This window comes from Artemia sp. Qi Xiang Cuo, chromosome 1, assembly GCF_049724085.1.
Source record: "Artemia sp. Qi Xiang Cuo chromosome 1, ASM4972408v1, whole genome shotgun sequence".
NCBI classification, from domain to species: Eukaryota; Metazoa; Arthropoda; class Branchiopoda; order Anostraca; family Artemiidae; genus Artemia; species Artemia sp. Qi Xiang Cuo.
The window spans coordinates 33,283,822-33,310,397 of NC_142794.1; the positions used below are offsets into that span (position 1 = coordinate 33,283,822).

The following is a 26,576-nucleotide window of genomic DNA, read 5'->3' on the forward strand; positions in this document are numbered from 1 at the left end:
TTTACCCACAACGTTGTTTGAAGTGAACGATCTTTTTATGAATTAAATTAAAAAAACAATAAGCTTTTTTAACTGAAAGTAAGGAGCGACATTAAAACTTAATACGAACAGAAATTATTCCGTATATGAAAGGGGATATCCCCTCCTCAACGCCTCGCTCTTTACGCTAAAGTTTGACTTCTTCTCACAACTCTACTTTTTAAAACAATAAAAAGCTTTAGCGTAAAGAGTGAGGCGTTGAGGAGGGGACATCCCCTTTCATGTATGGACTAATTTCTGCTCGTTTTAAGTTTTAATGTCGCTCTTTACTTTCAGTTAAAAAAAACTTGTTTTTTTATTATATAATTTCTGCATGCTTTTGAATTAATACAGGTTTTGATTTTGGCTCACCGTACATGAATAATTAAAACTTCAATTAAAACCTCGTCAATACATCGCTCTTTACGCTAAAGTTCAAATTTTGTTTCAATTCTTTAAGAATGACCCCTGAATTACAAAGGCCGTTTAATTAGAATAAATTTGAAAGTTCTAAAAAAAGCTTTAGCTCAAAGAGTGAGGTATTGACGAGGGGTAAACCCCCTCATATACGTAATAATTTTTTTTTTAAGTTTTAATGTTCCTCCTTGCTTTCAGTTGAAAAAACTTGTTTTTTGTATTTAATTTCTGGTCGTTTTTTTAAACAATGCGGGGAAATCCGGCGCCCCGTTCATGGAAAATTCCGCCCCCCATGAAAAATTCCTCCATGGAGAGATCCTCCCACGTAACCCTCCTCCCACCCCTCACACGCAAAAAATCCCCCTGAAAATGTCAGTATAGTTCCCAATAACCAATAATATATGTAAACAGTGGGCAAAGTTCATAACTTGCAGCCCTTCCCCCAGGGACTGTGGGTAATTAAGTCATCCTCAAAAATATATTTATTAAATTTTTCTACTATGTTGAACAAAATAGCTATCTCAAAATTTTGATCCGGTGACTTTGGGTAAAAATGAGTGTCGGAGGGGGTTTAGTTGCCCTCCAATTTTTGGTCTCTTAAAAAGGGCTCTAGAACTTTTAATTTCCGTTCAAATGAGCCATCTTGCGATATTCTAGGACCACTGAATGGGTAAGATCACCCCTGGGAAAAAAAACAAATAAACACGCATCTGTGATATTTCTTCGGGCAAAAATACAAAATTCCACAATTTTGCAGATAGAAGCTTGAAAACTCTACAGTAGGATTCGTTGATATGCTGAATCTAACAGTGTGATTTTCATTAAGATTCTGTTGTTTTTTTTTAGGGGTGTTTCTCGCTTTTTTCGAAAATAAAGCAAATTTTATAGGCTCGTAACTTTTGATGGGTAAAACTAAACTTGATGAAGGTTATATATCTGAGATCAGCTTAAAAATCCAATTCTTTTGATGTATCTATTGGTATCAAAATTCCGTTTTTTCCAGTTTCGGTTACTATTTAGCCGGGTCGCTCCTTACTTACAGTTCGTTACCACGAACTGTTTGATATGGTTAAAAATATAAGTTTTCGGTTTGAGACAAAAGTGGATTCCTGTGAACAAAAATGACCCTTAATCAGCACGACTCATTACGAAACTTGCATTAAAGGAACTTGGAATGTTTAAGAGGGGGAAGAAGGCGGTCGGGGCAAGGAGCCCCGGGTGCCGTGATTCAGTATTTTTTAGGGGGGGGGGGGCAAAAAAAATCTAAAAAACGCATCATATATTTGTTTATATTCATTTTTGTTACGTTTTTACGTGTATGACAAACATTTCGGGGGGCGGGGGTTCAAACCCCTTAAGATTAACAAAATAGTGGTTGTATTAAGGATTCAAAAGTGGTTGCATTAAGGATTCCAGTTCAATCAACCTTTGTTTTTTTGGGTTGGGGGAGGGGCTACCGATGATAATTTCGTCCTGGGTCTGAGCAACACTGTAAATGCCCCTGCTTAAGTTGATCTCCTAATTTTATTCGTGCTCAATTTTTGAAAGGGCTCCGACGAATCCTAATGACGCCACTGCGTGGAAACTCTGCGGTGGTAAAACCAGGTTACCCCTAGTTCTTACATACTGCGATTTAATTGGCCCACTTTTCGCCACCTGGTTAACATCTCAGAACGCCAAGTGTGACACACAGCTCTGCCACACTTGGCATAATTTCTGCCATGCTTGGCACACGCCACCTGATGTATGTGATTTCTGAAACTGGTCTTTTGCGGATTGCGGACGATTTCTTAGCAGCCCTTTTTTGGAGAAAAGCAAATATGCATGCGTTGAAATTTTTCCATGGTTGTGAAAGCATGCTCAGGAACAGTGGGCGGATCTAGAGGAGCTGGGGGGGACTCCCCCCAGATTTTTCTGGCGCCCTCATTTCTTGTTTTTATTCTTTTTTATTGTTTTTTTTAGAATAAATTTGTCAATTTGGTCAATTATTGGCACTTTTGTCCAATTGGGCTACCCCAAGATTTTGCTCATTGGCGCCCTTATTACATAGGGTCTCCCCCAAGATTTTGCCCTAGATCCCCCTTCTTTGATCCCCCACTCAGGAATCAAAGAAATAGATGATTGTTTATTTTTGCAGTGCTATAATGTGTAAATTGACATTTTTTTTACATCTTTGTAGCAATAATAATAGGTTCGACAACAGCAAATGGATTGAAACTTATCCAAATTATCTTCTCTAATACAAGAAAAAGTAGTTGCGATTTTCCAAATATTTTTGTCTTTTCCGTTAAATAAATTCCGTGTTCGAATTGCGCTTTTCTGCAAATTGTAACGTGTGGGAAAGGGTTCATCACTGAGAATTTGCAATGATTGCCTCCCCCCCCCCTCTGTTGGCCAACGAAATGATGCTATCTAGCAGGAAACATGGAAAAATAAAGTAGTAATCAAGTTATCTTCTGAATCGTTTTGAAACTTTTTTTTTATATTTTACTTCAGTCGCTTCGTGTTGGGGCAATGCGACTTATTGTAACAAGATTATAATACTAGAAGCTATAGTTCGTCCGAAATTCAAGTCCCTGCGGCAATTTTTACGACTTATAGCAAGAAAAATGTTGAAAATGGGGTAAAGCCGTGTTCTTCATAAGAGACCATGCAGCACTCCTTGCCTCTTAAATGGTGATAGCGCCGTAATATTTTCGGATTCTACTTGATCAAGACAGTTATTATCACGTAATGATTATGTTAGTAGATTAGAAATGTGATATGCCCCAAATTCTGAATCTCAACATTATTTTTACATGTATTCAAATCTGTGACGTTAGGATGCTACCCGTTTTGGGCTGTATTCAGGAGATACCATAGTTGCTAGGGGCAGTCTTGATTTGGTTTACCATTAATGAACAGCAATTTGCTAGATAGTTTAGAGTTTGGATTTGTTTTCTTTGAATGGTTGGTATTTCCAACGTTCTACGGACTTGCTCGTTTTTGTCTTTCAATTTTAGATGCTACTTTCAATTAATAAGTTGTTGTGGTAAACCAGTGACCCCAAAAAAGGGCAATTACGCGCCAAGATTCATGTTTTGAAACTAAGCATTGAAATGACAAAAAGCATTGCCATCTGATTCCCCATTCAACACTGGTTTCAAGGGCGCTATCATGACAGTTGCATCCTAGCTTCCCTTCAATGGGGTCGGATGTGGCCCTAGACTATATAAAGAAATGTGTTGTTTTCATTATTTTTGGGCTAATTTCACTAACTTGAAAATGTTTGTGCTGCTTGTGAGTGTGTGTGATAGAAAATTTCAGGAACCGAGCTCTGTTTGGTCACTAGTCTCACTTGCTTACTTACTCCGATCCTACTTGAATGGGTTTTTATGAATAAGTTAAAAATAAAAAAAATAAGATTACTGAAAAATATCAGGTCTCCCGAAAATATGGTGTACTGAGCACTCTCTCCAATAGCAATTGCACTTGGAAGCATTTTACTTCAGATAGAGAGAAATCCAAAAATATAGGCTAAAGTGCTCCCCATAGGCAGGCACAGAGTACCCGTGAGCATGTAATGTGGACAAAGCATTTATTCCAGGGAGAGAGAAACGCAAAAATATAACTGCTCCCCACAGGCAGGCACATAGAATCCCTGTGAGCTTTTTTTCTTTTTAATTTCAATCAAACAGTACTTGTATATTATACCGACCACAAACAAGAACTAAAGATAGGTTAATTCTAATGACATATACCAAGATATGGTGAAAATATAGTACTTTAGTGACAAAGTTATAGAAACTACAACAGATAATTATGGAAAGCAGGCCGCCCAGAATGTATTAGGCCTATATTAAATATTTAGCCTAACCAACTCTATATATTAAATATTTAATTAAAATATACCTGCATAGTAGTTTATCTCACTCAGGTTAAGCTGATTATCATTAAGAACAAAAGTGTGGTCGGTATAATACGTAAGTATCAACCAAACCCCCCGTGAGTTCAACGATTGAACTTTGCTATGGGTAAGTTTTCGATTAACTCACTTATGAGATTGGTAGGAAAGATATACCTTTAGAATCAGAATTTCATCCTGAATCCAAATATAACATTCATTTGCGTTGCAGAAAATGCACCTTTCGTTGTTTTACATTAAGCTATTTTTTGCATTAGGCCTATTTTCACTAACTTAAAATTGCTTTTGCTGCTTGCAAAACTGCGCGAAATAAACTTCCAAGAACCAGATTAGGCTCTAGGCAGCTCAATTTTTTTCCTTGATTTCTTAACTTATTTTAGGCCTAAGGTATGAAATGCCCTCCGGAGGGCGGTTAACTTGTTTGTTAAACAGAACATCCTCAAGAATTACTGCGTCTTAGATCTAACAAAACCGGTTTGGTTCTGTTAAGATTTGCTTATTTTGAGTGAGAAAACTACGATGTAATTATATTTTAATTAAATATTTAATATTTAGAGGTGGTTAGGAGTTAGGTTAGGCTGGGTTAGGGGTACTTATGTCTTATAGCCACCCACCCAAGAAGTGAAGTTATGTTAATCCTAATGAAACAATTCTTACTTTATAATATTCAGAATAATCGTAGCTAACAGATTTTGCATGCAAACCTGCTGTACTTTACCCCAACCCCCCTAATATGCATCTTATGAAGTAAGAAATGTTTCATTAGGATTAACCTAACTTCATTTCTTGGGTGTGGTGGCTATAAGACATAAGTCCCAAAGTTATTCCAGCTTTGTCTATCACAGAGACCATCTGTCTTGGCTTTACTCTATTTAGCCATGGCTCTCAAGTTTTTATTCACTTCCGCCAACTTGATTTTAATTCAAAATCAATCCCATAGGTCGCGGGGATTTACCTTCTTCTGTCAGAACTTTGTGCTTGCTTTTGAAGATTTTTCTGAGGGAAAGGGATACTTTCCATTCCTTGTTATGTCCATGGACGAGCCAAATTCTGAGTCAAAGTTGGACTTTGTCCAGAGTTGACAAGCTTTAAAAACTATTTCAAGTCATACGAGTAAAGGGGGGGGGGGGGAAGTGGGCATTTGATAAGGTATTCCTTGGCCTTGTTTTGATGAGTATAATGAAGGTTGTAGATTTTTGAAGATTAATAGAGTTTATTGAACTCTATTAATGAAGATTAATGAAGTTTATAGTCACCGCGAGGAGTCGCGGCTCTAAAGGAGGAATTAGTTAGAGGCGGGCACTTTTATATTCTTGGCTGAGTGGTCCCTTTCTAAACCAGCTACAATAACAACGTAATTCTTGCTTCATTCTTGACAGCATATCTTCATTAAATGTTCTTTATATGCGCCTTTAATTTAATCCAAGTTTGCTTTAGTTTTTCTTTAATTCTTTAGCTCAGAAGAGGGATTCATTATCAAGATTACTGGAGCTTCTAGACATCTTTTAGGAGCTTCACTTAGGCCGTACCTCTATTCGTGAGTGTCATTCATGTAGCACAATAATTTTCCGACCCTACGAGAAATTACTTTTCTCATTACTGCTTGGGAATCGGGCCTAATTTTCTTTATAGAAGGATTGAATTTTCAAAGATATAGGAATCCTTGCTGCAGTCGGTCTTTTTGCCAATACTCCTGCCCCAAAATGTTGACGTTTTTTGCATGTTCTACAATTTCGTAGGCTACATTTTCCGTAGTATTTGCCATTTAGTATCTAAGACTTTGGTTGCCCACTCTCCGCTACTTACTGTACTTCTTCGAGTAGCACTTGTTTGCCACGCCGTTTACTGTGTTTTTTCTAGTAAGCTGTTTATATTGTGATACCGGACGTGGAATATTTCTCTTCTTGAAAAACAAAAGCATAATTACCACTTTATTTTGTTCGTCAAAATCACAGTTTATATAATTAGACAGTATGATCATTCTCTATCTCTCCCATTATAAAAACCCTGACATTATAAAACCCATAATAAACAGGCTAAACAAGCTAAGGCAGAAAGAAGTGGGAGGAGCTTTTTGTTCACGATGACCAGAAATGATCTGCGATAAGCTTACTGTTACAAAAACCCGGACAAAAACCCATTATAAAAAAGGCTAAACAAGCTAAGGCAGAAAGAAGTGGGAGGAGCTTTTTGTTAACGATGACCAGAAATGATCTGCGATAAGCTTACTGTATATTCTGTCTACTGTGGTCAAAATCGTGTCCGGTTAGTAATTTCACGTATAATCCTCCTCTTTTCTCATCAATATAGTTTTCTCTTAAATTCGTTTTATTATTATTATTATCTAAGACGTCAGTCGATCATTCTCTGTTTCCCGGTGTACATGTTTTGTAAAGTGAATAACATCTCGATTCAGTTATACTAAATTCACACTAGGCTTGACGGGTTTAAATTTTTTTACAGAAAATATCTAACTTCCTCAAGCAATTTAAATTAATCTTCATTTGGGTTATATTAAAGTAGAATCAACGGATTTTAATCAAATTCCAATCGCTGACCGCAATATTTTGACTTATGCTGCTATGTCATTTTTTTATAGCGAAATGCGCATGTCAAGCTGAATCATGATTTAAAATCAAGAACATGTAGGCTATTCATGCTAACAGTGCTGCTGACAGTTGAGCAATTTGACTAATAATTAGTATACCAATCGTTGCAATTTTTAGTGCAGGGGCAGATTTATTATTTTTATTTTGAACGAGGACCCAAAAATTTTAAACTAATCATTTTGATTCCATATTTATGGTACCGAGAACAGTAAAAAGAAAATTGATTCTTGCATTTAGTCCGGGCGCCAAGTGCCAAAAACTTAACCCCCCCCCCCTGTTGTAAACGGTACAAATTATTGGAGAACGGATTCCTGGTCAATTTGACCATACTGATCACGAATATGTCGGGACCCACGACCGCCGGCACCGGCAAGACCCTCAAATTTCAAATGTTTCATTTTTTGATGACGTAACAGGAGTAAATTCTTAATTTTTTGCTTTAACTGATGAAAAATTAACGAAGCTAATGTTTAATTATTTTTCTCTAAGCTAATTTGGCAATCAGAGCACCAAAGCATGCCGGAATAGAAATAACCGGATGCAAATAGACTCATCTAAACACTGATTTTAGCACAAAAAAAAAAAAAAAAAAAAAAAAAAAAAAAAAAAAAAAAAAAAAAAATCACACCCAACAAAGTATAATGTTAGATGAGATAATGATAATATTTCGTGACAGATTAAAAACGCTGATCACAAATCTACCAGGTTCCTGGATCTCTGAGCTTACTTGGAGCTCAACTTTTTATACGCATATTTAAAAAAAAAAACATTCATGAACCTTAGCTTTTGTACCTTTGATCTTTGAACCTTCTCAGGTTAATTTTATATATATAATATATACATATATATATAATCAGGTTATAATCAGGTATATATATATATATATATATATATATATATATATATATATATATATATATATATATATATATATATATATATATATATATATATATATATATATATATATATATATATAAAGGAAAATGACTGAGGCTAAACTAATAAACTTAGCTGCTTCATGGCATAATATTGCTTTTTAAGATTATTTGCTGGCTAAAATAGGTTGCTAAGAGGCAAATTAAGAAAACACTCTTTTCAGTGATTAGTTTCAAAACTTTCCACCGTAAATAGGCCAAAATTCTTAAGTTTGCCTCCCAATATTTTTCTGAAACTACACCTGTGACTATATTGATCTCTTTCTGCTTAGGGAATGTAAATCATTTAAGCTCAGCTATTTAATATATGAAATAAAAAAGAACAGTCATTCTTCATCAGAATTAATGAGGCAGCTTCCCGTGCAGACACAAAGCAGATCACAGTCTTTCACTGCCAAGCAAGGACAGTTGGCCTTGCAGCCATTTATACAATAGCAGTAAGTTTTCACAGACATCACTGAGGGAGGCCACTGTAGCAAAGTGGTGGTTACAGAAACCACCACTCCTTCAGACTCACTGAAAGCCCAGCCAACATCCAGTGGATGATGCATAAATGGCTTAGGAATATTGGCTTGTATAAAGACAGACCACTGTAAAAGAGCACGTTTTATATGATACTTAAAGGAGTTCTCCGTTGGAGGCAAGCACTTCAAGTCTTTCTTTCGGTGGAATAAATGGACTCGCAAGTTCTGCAAGTCTGCTCTTGATCTGACTTGTTGTATATACTTTGCCCTTGGTGAAGCCAGGGCGGAGTTCTTCAATGAGCTCACCTGCTATGGTTTCCTTAACATGAAACTCTTCTGTCTTAGGCATCCTTTTGAGGAACTGTAGCATACACTTTTGATGGTACATGGCTTCATTGCTGACCAGGTTTTGACTGCGACATCTGAGTAGCAGCTCTGGATCTATTTGCCACAGAGTTTCAGCATGTGCCTTTATATTCTGTTGTCTAGTTTCTGTCTGAATTCTCAACAGCTTCCGTTCCTTGCTCTTCTTATTCCCTTTTCTACCACAAAACAAACAGCATGACTTGTAGTCAAAGCTGCCTTGAGATAATTGGGAACGGGTGGCTTTTTTTTTAGAAGGAAAATCAGGACTAAGATTTAGATCAAGGGGGCCACTTCCATCAGTATGAAACTTACAGGCCAGAAAAGTTTTACGGCAAGATCTATGCCAGATTATTGCAGCTTCTAAAAATTCAGGTTGATTTACATTATTTTTCTAAGTCTTATACTTCAGGTTGCATCTGCATTTTTCAGTAACAACTGACTTTGTTTGATTTTTATCTTTAACATTATGCAATAGCTCTTTGGTTTGTATCTGGCAGATAATGCAACGCTCATAGTCTAGCCTGGACTTTGCATCACAACTAAATTCCAGATATTTCAGCTTATTTTCCACAATAGATTCCATTTCACAGCTTGAAAGAAATACATATGATAGTATCTACTTCAAATCTGAAAAGGATGTTAAAACTTTAGACCAGTCTGAGTGAATGCTAAGCAAGGGAAATAAAAATTTAATGTGAAATAAATTTTATTTTACTTTAAAGCTTCATTTTCTTTTATACCTTTAGTACTTAATGCACTTGTTTTGCTTGTTTTGCTATCCATCATTACACATCAAGGGCAGATCCAGGGGGGAAGTTAGTGGGGGGCAGTATGTTGCAAAAGGTGCCAAAATTGACCAAAAGGACCCAGTTTTTGCTAATCATTCAAACTTTAAAAGAATATAAGGAAAACCCTGCCATAATCTAATTGGAAATTTCAGCAAATGATACATGGAAGCTTTCAAAAGTGAAAATGTGATGTTCTTATCATTGTATGCTTAGAGAACTTAGAGTGCATGAATTTGTGTTGGTATATGACATTGTTCAAGCTACCATTCCTCTGAATTGGGAAGCATCCCAGCAAACAGGCTTGAACATAGCTAAAAGTTTTCCTTTCAAAAGATAGTAAAGTTGAGGTTTTTATTTTCCTCAGGGCCTTTTAGCAACTCTGTAAAATAGTTGCAAAAAGGCAGAAATAATGCCACTGGTCTTTTAGAGTTATAAAAAATGAAGTTGTACTGCCTGTAATCAATTTTCAATACACATTACTCTGTAAAGCAAGATAAACAATGCCAATAATTGCTCTGGTTGGTCTGATTTTTATGTTAACTTTGCTGATGATTGCTTTTTTTTTTTTTTTTTATTTTAAATGTTTTTTTAAAAAGGAAACCTTAAGGCATCCAATTCATGAATTCCTTTCCCTCCTGAATCAGTAACTGAATGACTTCCATACAGGACCAGCACAGGACTGCCATATCCCAAGCCTTACCTTTTGAGAAAGTTTACCCATTTATTAATTTGGTTAATTTGGAATATACTACCATAACAAGACAACTAAGAAACAAAAACACCATTTGATTCAGAATTCAGTACTGTATCCAAATTACAATCATTACTTGCAGAAATTCTTTCCAGAAATTAGAAAAAATTGTCATTGGCAGGATTCTGTACATTCTCTAGATTCTATAAATTTCAGATTATAGACTCTATATTTTCAGAAGAAGAAGGTGTAAAGAGGCAGAGGGGTTACCCTGTAGTGTAGAGTACAGAGAACCTGCCAATAGAACCAGGATATGCAGTAAGAAATGATTTGCTTTTATCTACTGCTTCTATGAATCTGTGCAATTTTACAGCCCAATTGACTGAATACTGTACACAAAAATAAGATATTTTTATCAGGGCTAGCTAATCTGCAGCTTAACCAAAGAACCAATTCAGGGACAGGCCCTGGAGTTGTGGGTGCTGTAGCCTAGACCAGTAAGGAACATGACATTTTTTCTATCTTCAAAAGGACAGCCAAATTTTTGTTTATTAATAAAATAAAAATTGTAGTCTTGGTTGAATTAGCAACAATTCAATTTGAATTAGCTTACACGCATGTTAAACTAGCCTAGGCTATACTTCTCTGTCTTTTCAAAGGTGAACGGGATGCCGTGTTTCTGACTGGCCTAGACCCCAAACCCCAAGTGAGCTTAAAACTAAACTGAAACTAGCCTAGGTTATTCAAGTTCCAGCGTAAAATTTTTCCATTCATGTAGGCCTACAATTGAGAAAACTAAGAGATAAACTTATCTTTAGGATCAAAATTCAATTGGGAATCCAAATATAAGCCTAACATTCATTTTCGTCAGAAGTATTTAACAAACCTTTACCTTGGAAAATATCCAAAAATCAAAATTTATATCTCTTTTCCTTCTTTTGTCAATTACAAGGCATGAGTGCTACGTGGCCTCAAAGTTATTGGTCATCTTTCGATTCTTATCCTTCGAAAACTTCGAAAAAACCTGATATTTCTAAGCATGTTTTTTCAACGATGCCGCCCCTCTGGAAAGTTGGACCCAACCAAATCTGAATCACTGATTTTGATTCTATAAGCCTATGCTCTCAGAAAATTTGTACCTGACACAACATGTACTTTTGGAAAGAAATGCAAGATAGCTTCACTTGCCGCCCGGACTAATTGGTTAAGTGGAAGCTTACAACCATATACGTTTTGAAAAAAAAAATCCAAAAAAGGGAGCTCAAATTTTAATAAACACGACCACAATATGCAGTTATGTACTTTTTCGCTTTGTGGGTCCCAAGTTTGAAAATAAGGAACAGGTTTAAAAAAACAGGAGAAAATGGGCGAACAAATATTTCACTATGGAGCTCTAGAAACTACAACTTTCCTGATTGCTATTGCAAAAGACAAACACTGGCTTGAATCTAAGCTATTGATTAATATGGATATCATTAAAACTATTCAAGATTAAACACTTCAAATTGTTAGTTAAGTGTCTTACCTACAGTATCTTTTTAGAAAGGCCAATTCAGAGACGGTTCTAGGGCAGGGACATAGGGGGCACTTGCCCCGGGCGCAGAAATTTTGGGGGCGCAAATTATAGTCGAAGTTAATAGATTAATATAAAATAAAAATAAGTAAAAAAGAAAAACAATTAGATAATAATTAAAATAGTTGAATTAAAATAACTAATAGTAATTAAATAAAAATTAACGAATGAATTATTAATTAATTAATAAATTGAGAATAGTTTTGTTAGTTAATTAAAGTTTTGTTAAAATTTGGCCTGAAAATTTCGTGTGAGAAAGGAGGGGCACTAATCAATATTTCGTCCCAGGCGTAAAAGATCCCAGAACCACCACTGGATTAATTAGGCTATCCAACTCATCGATTTTCGGTACTTGTGCATTATATCCTACATAGCGCTATAGACTGTACAAGGAGATACTAGAGGAAACCAGTCCAACGGGTATTTTTAATGGATGAATGGACCGCAAAGCGTTTTTTATTATTGCGTTTACAATATTTAAACTGTTGTTTTTTGGGGTTTAGGGGGAAAAAGCTACCTAGGTTAGGTTAGGCTACCTATTTAATATATACTATGCTTTACCTCCCACCCCCAATTAGCAAATATATAGCCCAAATTTGTTTCTAAACTATTATATATTCATCCTATTTTATTTCATTAGCATTAACCAAACTTGACTTCTTTCGTGGCTACCGTATAATGCATAAGTACCGAGTTTTTTCTTAAATGGATTCATGGCTGTTTATTAAACTAAAACCAATCCGAATTTATAAGCTGGGTGTTCGTTCATATGTTCGCTGGCCATCATTGGTAGAATACGGAATAAAAATGAATTTTTTGATGCCTCATTTCGTCACCTTATCTATTAAACTTAAATTTGATTGCTGGGATGGGATTTCTTTTCCTCTTCTTTTTTTGGACGCTATCTTTGCCAAACGGATTTCTAGAACCAATATATTAAACCACCTTCTTTATATAATATCTTGGGGTTTCTACCGTTATTTTGGAAAGCATTAGGGATGCAATTTTTTTTTTTTTTTTTTTTTTTTTTTTTTTTTTTTTTTTTTGGCTGTTCTCCATGAATTTTATTTGTATCGACTCTTAATTGCTTTAACTGGTATTACTGTAATTCATACCGGTATCTACTTTTTTTTTACTTGGTCACGTTCTTGGCAAAAGCAGGGGTGTCCGAATTCAAAGTTAGATCAAGGTCGCACAAATGGACCGTATTCTGAATGAACTTCCAAAACGTGGATCAAAAATGAAGCAACTGATTTATTAGTTTTTTCCTGTGTATTCAAATAAGGGTTGAATATAAGTCCAGCTAAGGACTTGAGCTCTGTCCGTAACACGACTTCGTGATTTCAACCCTCCAATATCGAATTCACCTCTCTGTTTTATTGTATACCTTCAGTCCTAACTGTAACTCTTCTTCAATGCGCTTGAAGGGACTTAGTTTTTTGCGATTCTAAACATATTTCTCCTGTGATTCACCTATTTTACTACTTTAAATATATTTGGTGAATCTTGTCCGGGGCTTATATTTTGAAGGCACTAGACACAATAATTGAATTGATTTTGTATTTGCGGTTTTATTTGATTTGTTTTCTGAGTTCTTCCGCTTTCATCAAAGTAAATTATTTTATACATGTCTTATCCAACCTCTTTCCTTTCTCTGTTGCTGAGGTTTCAATGTTGTCTGCTATTATAAAATAAAACCATGTTCAAAGTTAAATGGTACTTCATCATTCTTCCACTCCGTAAGTTAAGGATATTCCTTAATTTCAATGATCTTTGGTATTACTTGGAATGAAGAGAGGTTATGGGCTGAATCCTCTACTCTGAAAATATCTGAAGGATTTCCAAAGAAAATGATCCCATACAGAATCAGAATTAAAGCAAACATTAACTGTCGAGAATGAAGGAATCGAACATAAATTCGAATTAAAACATAAGTTCGAATGAAGGAATCGAACTCAAAACGAACATAAATTACAAGGAATGAAAGCGGGGCTGTCGTCTCCCTCAAACCCCCATTTTGCTTAGATTTTATCAACTCTTTACTGTAGTGAAGTTATATTTTGCACAGATTTCTGTTTTTTTCTAACATTTAAATAATCAAGAAACTAATGGACCGAAAAAACGTTGAATTTGAATGATAAATAATTTAAAGACCTTTAAGACTTAAGCGTTGGTTTTAAGCTTTAGCGTTGTTTCTTACTTTCAGTTCAAAAACTTTTTTTTTATTTAACTATGTCGATTAATAATATCCAGAGTTTTAGTCGTTCTGTACATTTTCTTTATTCAGCTATTTGTATTATTATTATTTTTTTTTAACTATAACGCATTGGAACAATAATTCGTATTTCCATTCATCAATGCGCATTTAGCAGTTAACATCAAGATCAGAGTCTCCCAATAGGGGTTTCATGAAACCATACGGTTCAACCAAAAGTCGCTAGAGGTTCCATTAGAGAGAGCTAGCCACATATTGAAAGATATGACGGACCCTCCCATAAAAACGGGAGTGCGAGATTTAGCTTATTAGCTTCAGAAACAGCACCCAAAATGGGGGTTTTAAGCTGACAGAAACATATCCTAATAAATTTAATTTTATACAAGCCTCTCATACATTGCTCACACAAAAATACCACCCAAAAACCGTCTCTCCCCGCCAACACGCAATGGCACATGCAAAACTTCGACGGCAAAGGCACGCATTCTTCCAGGGAATGGCCAAATCCCCGGTATTGATATCCCCCCACCCCCGCCAAAAATCCTACACCTTATCCTAAAAGAAACAAATAAACCTAATCGCCTTTACAATGTTTCTTCTTTTTTCTGCTATACAGCGCCAAAACAAAAGTGCCGATATTAGTAATAATGGAGCCTTAGACGAACCTTGTGATTTTCTAATCCTTTTCAAGGTCTAGGAGAGAACTATGGTTAACTCAATAAGCAAGAAAGTGAAAGAGGCTGATTATAGTTGTCCTCACAGATAGACCATTAACTCGTAATTCAAACACAAATCGCAAGACTGGTTTCAAAATCTTGTGAGTAAATGATTGAACCTTTCTAGAGTCTCAGCAGTAATCAAGATTTGCTATTAAGGTTCTGACAGATGTTCACTTGACCTACAGCTTCTTTAGCTATCTAATGTATAAAAACAGTTTTGGTGACTCATTCAGAGACCCCATCTTTACTTTCATTTAAGGGAGGGGGGGAAGACCGTGAATTTTCTTTTTGGGACGAAGAATGTAAAAAAAACATACAAATATATATATATTTGTAGCAAATTGCTTAGGAATATGATACTTTTTAGACTGAGAGATGCCGTAGACAAAGTTTTAAGAGAAGAGCAGTGCGGTTTTAGAAAAGGTAGAGGATGTGTTGACCAAATTTTCACTCTTAGGCTAATAATTGAGAAGTGCCTAAGTTTTCAAACCCCTTTAGCCCTCAGTTCTAAATATTATATGAAAGCATTTAATTCAGTTGAAAGAAGAGTTTTAGTAAATTTCTTTTCTTTGCATGGCACACCAGAAAAACACTGTACAGTGATTAGTGCAATATACAAGAATAACACAGGTGCAGTTAAGGTAGGAAGAGAGGTTCACAGCTGGTTTTGTACTGCATCAAGATTTAATCAGGATTGTATTGTATCATCTTTTGTATGGATTATTTTGATAGACTTTGTCTTAAGGAGCACAGGAAAGGCAATGGGAGACCACGGAATCAAATGGGGAGGGAAAAGTCTCCTGGACTTGGATTACGCTGATGATTTAAGCATCCTTGATGAAAGTGTGAGCAGAATGAATGAAGTTTTAGAGGTTTTGCGAGTTCAGGGTGCTAGAATCGGTTTGGAAATTAATTTTAGGTGGACTAAATCACTAAGGCTAGAAATAAGTGAAGATGAAAAGGTGACGTTGGGTAATGAAAATATTGATCAGGTTGGCAGCTTCACTTACCTCGGTAGTATTCTTAGTAAAGATGGTAGGAGCAGTGAAGATGTTAAAAATAGAATAGCCATGGCTCATGGTGCTTTTTCAAAATTAAAATAAGTCTGGAAGAATAGGAAGATAAGTCTGCTAACCATGGTTAGAATATTAGAGTCTACAGTAATGACAGTGACCAAATACAACTCTAAAGCATGGACTCTCCGAAGAGCCGATGAAGATTTGCTAGATGTTTTCCAGAAAAACTGCTTGTGGATTGTTCTGGGTACCCGGTTGACTGACCGTATTTCAAACAATAGGCTATACGAAAAATGTGGTTCAATACCACTCTCTAGGGCTATAATGAAAGAAAGGTTGAGATGGTTAGGGCATATTGTGCGGATGAAGGATGACAGATTGCTGAAGATTGTTCTTTTCGGCCAGCCATCTAGGGCTAAACGGAAAGCAGGTTGTCCCCGTCTGGGGTGGGAGGACGTCATAAAGAAAGATTTAAAGGAAATGGGAACTTCGTGGGCGGGTGTAAAAAGGGAGGCTTTGAATAGATTGGGGTGGAGGAGGAGCGTGCGTAGCTGTGTTGGCCTCAGGCGGCTTGGTGCTGCGATGAGTTGTTAGTAGTTAGTAGTAGTAGTAATGGGGAAATTGCACAGTCCTTTCTCCTGGGACTACGGGGAGCTATGTCATCCCCAAAGGCATAGTTATTGGACCTTTCAACTATGGCTAATGACTATCTCAAAATTTTGATCGGATGTCTTTGGGGGAAGATGGGAGTCGGAGGGAGGGGGGCTAGCTGTCCTTCTATCTTTTTGGTCACTTAAAAGGGGTACTGGAACTTTTAATTTCCGTTCAAAAGAGACCTCTCCCAGTCTTCTAGGACCATTGGTTCAATACGATCACCCCTGGAAAAAGCAACAAATATACACTCATCCGTGATCTTTCTTCTAGTAAAAAATACACAATTCCACGTTCTTGTGGATCTCTTGAAATCTTGTTGATCTTCTCTTGAAGGAGCTTGAAATCTCAGCATTATGGTTCACACATCAGGCAATTGATGAGGTTAAAATTGCACGTGTAGAGAGAAAAGGGGCTTTGGTCCCCTGATATCTAGATCTTTCCATTCGTTTTATATATTGTCTATGTATTTCATCAATTTTGAAAACTTTTTAAAGTTTGCCTCCCCCATCCCTAATATTGAGACCGTACCTGCTCTTGATAAAAGAAAATGCTACATCACTACACGGTACTTACTAATTGTGTTAGGAAATGTACAAGTACGTTTGTTTTTGGTAATTTTCTAGTTTGCTGTATTATTGATTTTACCTCGTGTTACATGATAATTCTTATTAATTTATAAGTTAATCGCAGTGGTCGATTTAAAAAAAAATTTCCTTGCTTTTGCATTATCAAACGTATTAAATAGAATATATAAGGAATTGGTAGGAAATAAAGAGGATAATGTCAAGAATAAATAAATATTTGGGTCATTATGCCACTTTTTTTCTTGGAATTTCATTAGCGTGTTTTATGTGTTTTACCTTTAGCTAATCATAGTCAAAACGATGTAATTTAGGTCAGGATGACTTCCTTTAAATGTTGAAATATGAATTTGATTGAATATTATTCTATGCAGGTTTGCCTTCTGCAAACGTACAACCGTAGCTGAGGAATGCAAGTTGGAAATAAATTTTGCCTATGATGAAAGTGCGATTCAAGAGTATTGGTGATTTTGTAGTGTTTGCCATCATTGTGGTGTCTGTTACTTCGACACCCCTCACACCTGGTGCAAACTACAGAGCACCGTTCTACTGGCAGTATGGAGAAAAAGACTATCAGCACAATTCAAAACTGCCCAGTGTGGACGTGCCGTTTCGACGACCCCGATCAACCAGCAAGAGTTTTGAAGAGACAAAGACGATATTGCGACCTGCTATGGAAAGTGCGGCAAAAAAACTGGAGGATTTGGATCCGAAAGAGTTCAATTTCACTGCAATAATGAAAGAAATTGATGAGCTTCCTGAGCCAAATGAAAGAGCTGGAAGAGGCTCACGGGGTATTCCTGCATTTTTAGGAAATGCCTTTAAGCTAATGAATATTAAAGCAGTGATGGAAGAGCTTGAAACTAGTGTAATGAGTTCAGTGAGTTGTAATGCTTGCAAAGCAGGAGTGGGACTTCTTCAACACTATGTAGATGCAGGTAAAAATCATGCGGAAATAATTAGTGCTGCGGTAAAAGTGTGTATCACAATGAAAATTGAAAGCAAGCGTGTTTGTGAAGGCATTATCCATTTAATGGGGGATGAAGTACTATATGTCATGTCTAGACTTGTGTTGACAGCGGATGAAATATGTGGTTTTGTAATTGGTGATGTATGTGGACACCCTTTTAACCCATACCATGAATGGGAAGTTATTCTTCCTCCTATTCCAAAGCCGGTGACTCGAGCTGTTGTACCAGTGGAAGATGCTCCAGCGCTAAAAGTTTTACATTTATCAGACACCCATCTTGACCCTTACTACGTAGAAGGCACAAATGCAGCTTGCAACGAGCCCCTCTGCTGTAGAATTACTAGTGGCTATTCTAAATCTGTGGTAGACGGTGCTGGATATTGGGGTGATTACCGGAAATGTGACATGCCTCGAAGGACCTTAGAAAGTATGTTCCAGCACATTGCTACACAGCATCCAGATTTGGACTATATCGTATGGACTGGAGATATACCTCCTCATGATGTATGGAATCAGACCCGCAAAGAAAATATTCACGTTTTAAGAGAAACTATACAATTGTTCAATTTTTATTTCCCTAATACAAGAGTTTTTCCAGCCCTCGGAAACCATGAAAGTGTCCCTGTTAATAGTTTCCCGCCTCCATTTGTAGAATCATATCAATCTGTTGACTGGCTGTACAAAGAATTGGAGCTACAGTGGCGTAAGTGGCTACCAGCATCAGCTAGTCCAACAGTGCTCAAAGGTGGATTTTACTCAGTTCTTGCAAAGCCAGGATTTAGAATAATATCTTTAAATATGAATTTTTGCAACAATAAAAATTGGTGGTTGTTGTTGAACAGTACTGACCCTGTTCAAGAACTTCAGTGGCTTATTTATGAGCTTCAAAGTGCTGAATTCAATGGGGAAAAGGTACATATTCTTGGCCACATACCTCCGGGTCACAGTGATTGCTTAAAGGTATGGTCTCATAACTACTACCGTATTATAAATCGTTATGAAGCGACTGTTACTGCACAGTTTTTTGGGCATACACATTTCGATGAATATGAAGTGTTTTACGATGAAGATTTCCGATCCCGTGCTACGAATATTGCATATATTGGCCCCTCAGTTTCTCCTTATTATGGTCTAAACCCTGGGTATAGAGTGTATAAAATTGATGGGGATTATAAAACTAGTACGCGTGCGGTTGTTGATCATGAGAATTGGGTGATGAATTTAGCTGAAGCTAATAGATATCCCCATTTGCCCCCTAGATGGTACAAACTCTACTCAGCTAAAGAAGCTTATGGTATGACGTCCTTAGGCCCACAAGAATGGGATAGTTTAGTCTACAGAATGGCCATGGATGATGACTTATTCCAAAATTATTACTGGTTTTATTGGAAAGGTTCTTCGGCGCGACAGCTTTGTGATGCCGATTGTAAAAAGCGACTTTTATGTGATTTGAAATCCGGGCGGTCGAACGATCGTGTTGAAACATGTAATGAAATTGAACAGCAACTTGATTCTAAGAATGCAAAATCTTGGAGATCTTGGCTTAGAAAAAGTGGATTAGGAATAACGTACGTGTTTACATTTGTTGCTGGGTTAGGATGGCTAGGTTCTTCTGTTGGGTCTTTGTTTGGTTAGGGTCAATAGGATCTAGGAACTGGGGACCAGCATGTTAATGCCAAACTAACTACTCTGCCATGTTTGACCCTTTATGTGCAAATGCTAAAAGATACATAATTTGCAACTTAACTTCAGAAGTTATATAACCTAAAAGAATATTTCATCTATTCTGTTTGTTTTAGCCGATTCATTGTAGTATTTTGCTCAAAAGAATGTGGTCTTGAGGATAGCTGCCTTAAAATATGTCTGTAACAGTGTTTTTTTCTTGCAATGTCGAAAAGTTTTGACAGAAACTAAAACCCAAGACGCTTTCAAATCTTTTTCCTTCAGTTTTAATTTTTATTTGTTGATAGCTCCAATAGCCGAATTGTAAATACTGTTTTCCCAGAAAAGGTACTGAGTGATGTCGAGGAAGGTTGATTTGTACCATAGTTTATTTGACAAAAGAAGAACGTGGGACATGGAAATAAGTTCATGACATCATACTCTATAGTGTCCAGTCCTTCCAGTTTTTAAATCATCATCTCATTATTAATCAAATCATTTGTATTTTCGGCATTTAAGAGAAAACTTAAAACCAGATTAAAATTATATATTTAAAATATTAAATAGTAAATATAAAATTATATTTACTTCATTTCTTGTTATTAAATTGTTTTTCTTATTTGTTTTAGATGGCCTAAAAGGTAATTCTGGTTCTTTTAGAATTTGTTTTTGAATTTTTGTCCCCTCAGCAAATTAAATCTGTGGCGTATGTGCCTGTTCTGAGATTCAAATTGAAAAGACAATATAGTATTGATATAATGTATATAAAGTAATCACAGTACATGCAATCAGGAACTCTACAAATTAGACCGAAACTTAGCAATTTGCTAATTTGATCTGTAAATAGTATTCTATTTTGCTAAATGTTCTTTTTTTTTCTCAAAAACTTTTGCATTTCTTCGGGTTTGAACTAGCTGAGTCTGAAGGCCCTTAATAATTTCCATAGTATGTTATAGATCGGCCTGCTGATGCACTAAGTTCGTTTTTACTTTATTCTTTCGATTTAAATTAGCCGACTATTTTGTATCGTCGCTTGGTTGTGAAATAACAGATTTTTAATTAATGGATAGTGATTAAAATGAGGGCAAACGCTATTTTGTTAATTAGGACAAAATTTGCCAATTTTGCGTACGCTGTCCTGTGAAAAACCACTGAAACCGCTCAACCGATTAGCTGACCTTCGTGTAAATATGAATTCATCTGTATAGTGTAAATTTATCATGACTGTCCCCTTTGTTAATATAAGCTTGAAAATATATATGTCCAAGATTTAACTTGCACTTCATTTTGCAATCGCTTTTACTTTCGATATATCGCCTTTTGGCCTGTAGTTATAAGGTAGTAATCTGGCTGTCTCTCTGAAACGGGTTTCCATTTGAATACTAAATACCGAAAGTACAGTAATAGTGGCCTCCAATAGGTCGTCCTGTTTAAGGTCAGGTTGATATCGTTTGAAGTAGTGGCAATCCTGGGTGTTACTTTCATAATTCTTTGTTTTGCTTTTTTGGTTATTCCTCGTACATTAGGTTTCTCTTGTTTCTATCCATTGAAGTACGTCCAATTTATTTTGATTCTAACGACAGCTTTTTTTCCCAGAGCCATTGTAAACCTTTTTATTTATCCCAAAAGAGCAAAATCCAAAAGAGAGGAGATGAGTATGAATTAAAGATTTTTAAGCTACATCAGTGGCGTCAATTAGTGGGGGTTTTTGCCCTCAAGACTTTCTCGTCTCCTCCCAGATTTCAAAAAATACCTTTTATTCTATATTTTCATGGAAAATTTAAAAAAAAAGTCAAAATTGTCCCCTCCTAGATTTTAAAATTTCATTTTATGTCCTTTTATCCTAATTTCGGTCAAATGTATTGAGCTACATGTAAACTAAAAATAAAATCTGATTCGTTGCTAGTTTGAATAAGAGTACTTTCTTAGCGAATTCAGTGCCTTTGAAGGCTTTTCTATGATTGGCGTTACCGTAACTTATTTCTATTCTTTCAAATGTCCTCAAACTATGCCGTTTGTAAGGCCAACTTGTTGTTTCTGGAAGAGATTAACAATATGGTTACGTGTGTCTGTCCCAGAAAGAAAGAATTAAAAAGAGGGGAGAAGAAATAATTTTCTTAAGCTACGCATAAGAAACATCTGATCGACAGAAAAAACGCTACTTTCTTATAGCGAACTCAGTGCCTTTGAAGAGTTTTCTAAAAAATATATTAAAATATAGTATTTCAAAGCTTTGAATTCTGATCAAAACTGTTACAGATAATATTCTAAAAATCTGCCTTGTTCTGATGACCTGCTGCAGGTAAGGTAGTTGAAAACCTGCAGTATCTTTGTTAACTCAATGTTTGTGTGAAAACATTGGTTATTACATCTATCTTCATTTTTTCTGTTTTTACTGTGTAATTATTTATTATTTATTCATATTTATGACTCCACTGTTGCGAGAACCTTTCTGCCTGTTAATTATGTTTTGGAATAATAAACAAAACTTATATAATCATGCTTTTATGTTTTTCCTTTTTTAGATGTGTTTTTTTTTATATAAGGGATTTTATTATTTTTTCCCTTGTTGCGGCTAAGATAATTGACACCTTTAAGATTTTGATAAGTTTCGCTTAATTGAACATATAGATTTTCTAATTTGTGCAAAATAAGAAAGAAGACGCTTAATTCACATGCGTGACCAGCTAGACATCTATGTACAGATCAGTGGCGTCAAATGGGGGGGGGGAGGGGGTCAGAGGGGGTATATATCCTAAATAGGTTATATATCCCTTATGGGGTATTTTCAAGGACAAATGCCTCTTTTGGCATTTTCATTAGCAAAATTGAAAAAACGACAAGTTTGCCAGCCGCTAGGTATTGAAAAATACATTTTCCCCTTCCCTAAATTTTTGTGCGTTGATGTCACTTGTCTTGGCGAAATCGCTTTTTACCAATCATAATTTGTCTCCTTTTTTACAGGCATGCAGTTCTCTCCAAAATAATATTATCTAGGCACTAGTCACTAGCTAGGACACATGAGAATGGGCCTTAAGCCTAAATATGCATCTTATTTTATGTGGTTTCCACGCGGAAAACCCCTTCCTTACTGGGTTTTCTTATTTTCGATTAATAAAAGCGTTATGCCGACAACCCCACTTGGAAATGACCTAAAATGTGTTTTTATGTTATAGTGTAGTACAGGTGTTTACGGGCCTAGCTTCATTCAAAACCTAAATTTACTTAGAGCTTCTGAGGTTAGGACAGGGTGTCGTTCATTTCAGGTTATATTTGAATATTTTATTTTTGGTATTTTTAAGTTTTTGGTATTTCCATTATTAATTGAGCGTACGCTGAATGCATGGTACTAGTCCCTCAAATGCTATTAGGTCTGTAAAGGAGGGGGGAGAGGAAACATTCGATTCAAGGAGCCAAAAGACCTAGTCTTCTTTCCTATCTTGTAGAAATAATCAGGGAAAGGTAATGTTCATGTTAGTTTATTTTTTGACATGTAAGATTCGACTTAACCTTTTGTGTTGTAAAATTCTTCATTTAGATCAAACATACAACAAAATAAATAAACAAACCAAGAAGCAGAGCTTATCCATGGGGGGGGGATACTTAATTAGCATAACTTCTAAAAATGATCTTTCTGGCAAAAGAGATAAAAAAAATAGATCGTAGATCATGGTTTTTTCCTTTTATCTTATACCAGAAGGACGCTCATTTAACACTTTCATGCCCATTAGAAGGTATGATCGAAGTCGCCAGAGGTAATTAATGGGGGTTAAAAGACAGGTGCTTAATTTGCTATCGTGCAGGGGGGGCAACTTCCCCCTCCAGATCAGATCAGACATATACTGAATTTTCTAGATAATTCTTTGCAACGCTATAGTATGCCAAAAAAAAAGAAACAAATATCGTAGAGTACAAAAGCGGCTTTTTCACATTACAAACCGAATGGCAAATCGGCTGCCGTAACTCAAAAGCTGTTAGATTTCTTTGATTTTTTTTCTAGTAAGATTACACCCCACCCTCTTAAACAAAGCCAGATTTATTGATTTTTTTATTTTATTTTTTTTTAGAGAGAGAGACAGATTTATTCTAAACAAACAAACAATTTAACATCAGTTTAGCAGTATGTTTCATTATGTTTTACTGTATCTTGCTTCCCAAGGTAATTAAAAGTTTTTTTTCTCTCAAAATATTATGTCCTTTTTTCCCTCAGCGAAATAATTGGAAATCAAAGGGTTTTGATATCTATATTTTTCGTCACATCTTAAATATGTTCTTATAAGCAACAAATTTCTAATAAAAGTGAACTGTCAGGAATATACATTTTCTACTTAAAATAAAACGAAAGGAAAATATAGGAAAAAAGATATAATTTTTCAATATCACTGGAAAAATTATTACAATGGAAAAAGATTTTATTGTCTGAATGAAAAATTACAACCGTTTTTTTTTATATATTTGTTTCGTTTGGGTTGTAAATGGAAAGGAAGTGTGGCCTAAGAAATTATTTGTGCATTTTTCTGCTCGTGCTGTAGAACTTAGGTGGCATGATATACTGCCTTTTGAATCACCGTGCCCAAAATAAGCAATCAGATCGTTAACATTTTTACTGAGCTGAGTAAGTTCATTCTGTACTTGTCTAGAATCTGGTAAGCACGCGAGAAGTGAAGTCGTTAATGCTAATGAAAACAAACAAAATAGGATAAAAATATAATAGTTCAGAAACAAATTTGGGCTATATATTTGCACATTAAGGGGGGAGGGGGTAAAGCATAGCTTTTGAGTGCTTTTATATACTTCTTGAGTGCTCACCGGATTTTAGACAAGTACCGTTCATTTTGATAAAAGCAAAAAGTATTTGAGACAATCTGCAAGGGGACTTCGTATACTGAGTAAACAGGAACAGACTCGGACAGGAGGCTATCATCCTTCGGAAAACATTTAACAAGTCTTCCTCAGCCTTTCGAAGCGACGACGTTTCCAAGCCTTATTGACCACCGTCACGACCATGGCTTCTAATATTCCAATTGTAGTTCGATGATTTATCTTCCTGTTCCTCCAATTTTTTTTCAAAGGTGAAAAAGCAAACTGTGTATTGGCTATTCTGCTTTTTGCGCCTTCACTGAATCCACAATCTTTACAAGTAATACTAATAAAGCTATCCGTTTGATCGATTTTCTCGTTACCTAACATCATCTCTTCACAATTGATGCCTAGACTAAGGAACTTGATCCTCCTAAGACTGATTTTCAAACCTATTCTTGCACCCTCAATTCTCAAAACCTCCAAAACTTCATTATTTTTCATAGCATTTTTATCTAGGAAAGTCGTGTCATTTGCAGAATCTAGGTTTAGCTAAGTTTCCTAAACTGGGCACATGGAAACCACAAAATGGGCAAACCATTGTTTTTCTTCCATAAAGCCTTCCGGGCAAGTAGACTGAACAAGGGATGCCTTAACGAGGACAATTTATTTGGAAAATGTGTTTATATCGGTTCTTAGCACAAAAATAAATTTACGCGGAGCGGCTGTATTTACGCGGATCGGCTATTTCAATTGTGACACGTCAGGTGCAATTTCAGGGTCAAGGGACCCTAAATTAAGACAGAAAACTAAAGAAACAAATCTGGCTGTATTGATTCGTAACATCTTTTTTTTTACAGCAAAATATAACTTATTTGATAAATACCTTTAATATGCATTTATTTAAACAAGTGACAACAAAATAAAATATAAAAATGCTCGGTACTTTCGTCTTATAGCCACCACACTCAAGATCTTGTATCGCGAACATAAGACAGTAACCAGTTGTCACGGTCTTTATACCAGACAATATTAGCTTTGGATTGGTGGGAAACTACATTGTAGCTATATTTTAATTAAATATTTAGTTGGTATTTTGGTTAGGTTGAGTTAGTTTTGGTTACGTATTTAATATGGTTCTAGGTGTTTACCCCCCCCCCCCGGAAAATATCCCCAGTGGAAAATACCCCCCGTGGAAAAAAAATGCTTTCCAAATTTGATAATTTTTATTCGAGTTTTGTTGTTTTTTTTTGTAGGGAGAAGGAATTTTGGTACTTGTGTATTATACGCCACTCACTCAAGTTTACGCTGTGTAAAACTCGAGAACAAACCAATTTCTTCGTTAGTTTCTTTCAGCTTAGCGCGAGACAAGACAAAAAGTGACAGAATCGTTGGGAAATATATAATATGGGCTATATATTTGCATATAAGAGGGGGGGGAGTATTTGGACAGTTTAAAGTCAGAAAACAATTCTTACTTCATAATATGCAGGATAATTGTACGTAACACATTTTGCTTGCAGATCCGCTGTACTTTACCCCCCCCCCCTATTTTGCAAATATATAGATCAAATTTGTTTCTAAAGTAACGAAGAAACCGGTTTGTTCTCGAGTTTTACACATCGTAAACTTGAGTGAATGGCGTATAATACTCAGGTACAGGATTGTTTCATGGAGAGAGAGCCGGATTTTCCGGTAGGCCTATTATTTAAAAACGATCAGAAATTAAAGTAAAAAAAAACAATTTTTGTCAACCTAAAGTAAGGAGCAACATTAAAACTTAAAACGAACAGAAATTATTACGTATATGAAAGGAGTTGCCCCTTCCACAAGACCTTGGTCTTTATGCTAAAGTTTTAACTTTTTGTTCTAATTCTTTAAGAACGATTCCTGAAACACAATAGCCGTTTAATTAAAACGATAAGCTTTGTTCTAAAATTCTATATAAAAAAAACTTTGACATAAAGAGCGAAGTCATGAGGAAGAGGCAAACCCTTTCATATACGTAATAATTTCTGTTCGTTTTAAGATTTGAGGTTGCTCCTTACTTTCAGTTGAAAAAGTTGTTGTTTTTTTAACTTTAATTATAGATAGTATTTGTTAATGGGAAACATACGGAACAAGTTTTTTAAAGAAGTGAAGAGCCTCACTAAAGTAAAAATGAGCAGAAGTAGTCAAATAATCTTCAAAG

General features: G+C 35.8%; 1 protein-coding gene and 2 pseudogenes across 8 annotated transcripts in view; all 3 read left to right on the plus strand.

The window, feature by feature from the left end:
- Window positions 1-22,241, plus strand: part of LOC148956216 (sphingomyelin phosphodiesterase-like) — a 69,549-nt gene extending 47,308 nt beyond the window's left edge. For 3 of the 4 annotated variants that reach the window (XM_089098978.1, XM_089099067.1, XM_089099021.1), the window contains one exon: window positions 17,328-22,241. In XM_089098978.1, the coding sequence (XP_088955104.1) occupies window positions 17,390-19,558 (2,169 nt within the window). In that variant the 5' untranslated portion in view covers window positions 17,328-17,389 and the 3' untranslated portion in view covers window positions 19,559-22,241. Of the gene's footprint in view, window positions 1-3,308; window positions 3,385-17,327 lie in introns of those variants that run through there. The other variant, XM_089098932.1, reaches the window with a different exon arrangement.
- LOC148956217 (cytochrome c oxidase assembly factor 5 pseudogene) overlaps window positions 1-26,576 on the plus strand; it is a 144,745-nt pseudogene that overhangs the window by 47,293 nt on the left and 70,876 nt on the right. Inside the window, exon 1 of one of the 3 annotated variants that reach the window (XR_016142737.1) lies at window positions 3,326-3,384. The exons of the other annotated variants lie outside the window; for them this stretch is intronic. The product of XR_016142737.1 is annotated as a cytochrome c oxidase assembly factor 5 pseudogene, transcript variant X2 (transcript). Of the gene's footprint in view, window positions 1-3,325; window positions 3,385-26,576 lie in introns of those variants that run through there. 3 annotated transcript variants of the gene reach the window in all.
- The window catches only part of LOC148956218 (cytochrome c oxidase assembly factor 5 pseudogene), a 139,159-nt pseudogene that overhangs the window by 18,024 nt on the left and 94,559 nt on the right, over window positions 1-26,576 (plus strand). The window lies entirely within an intron of this gene.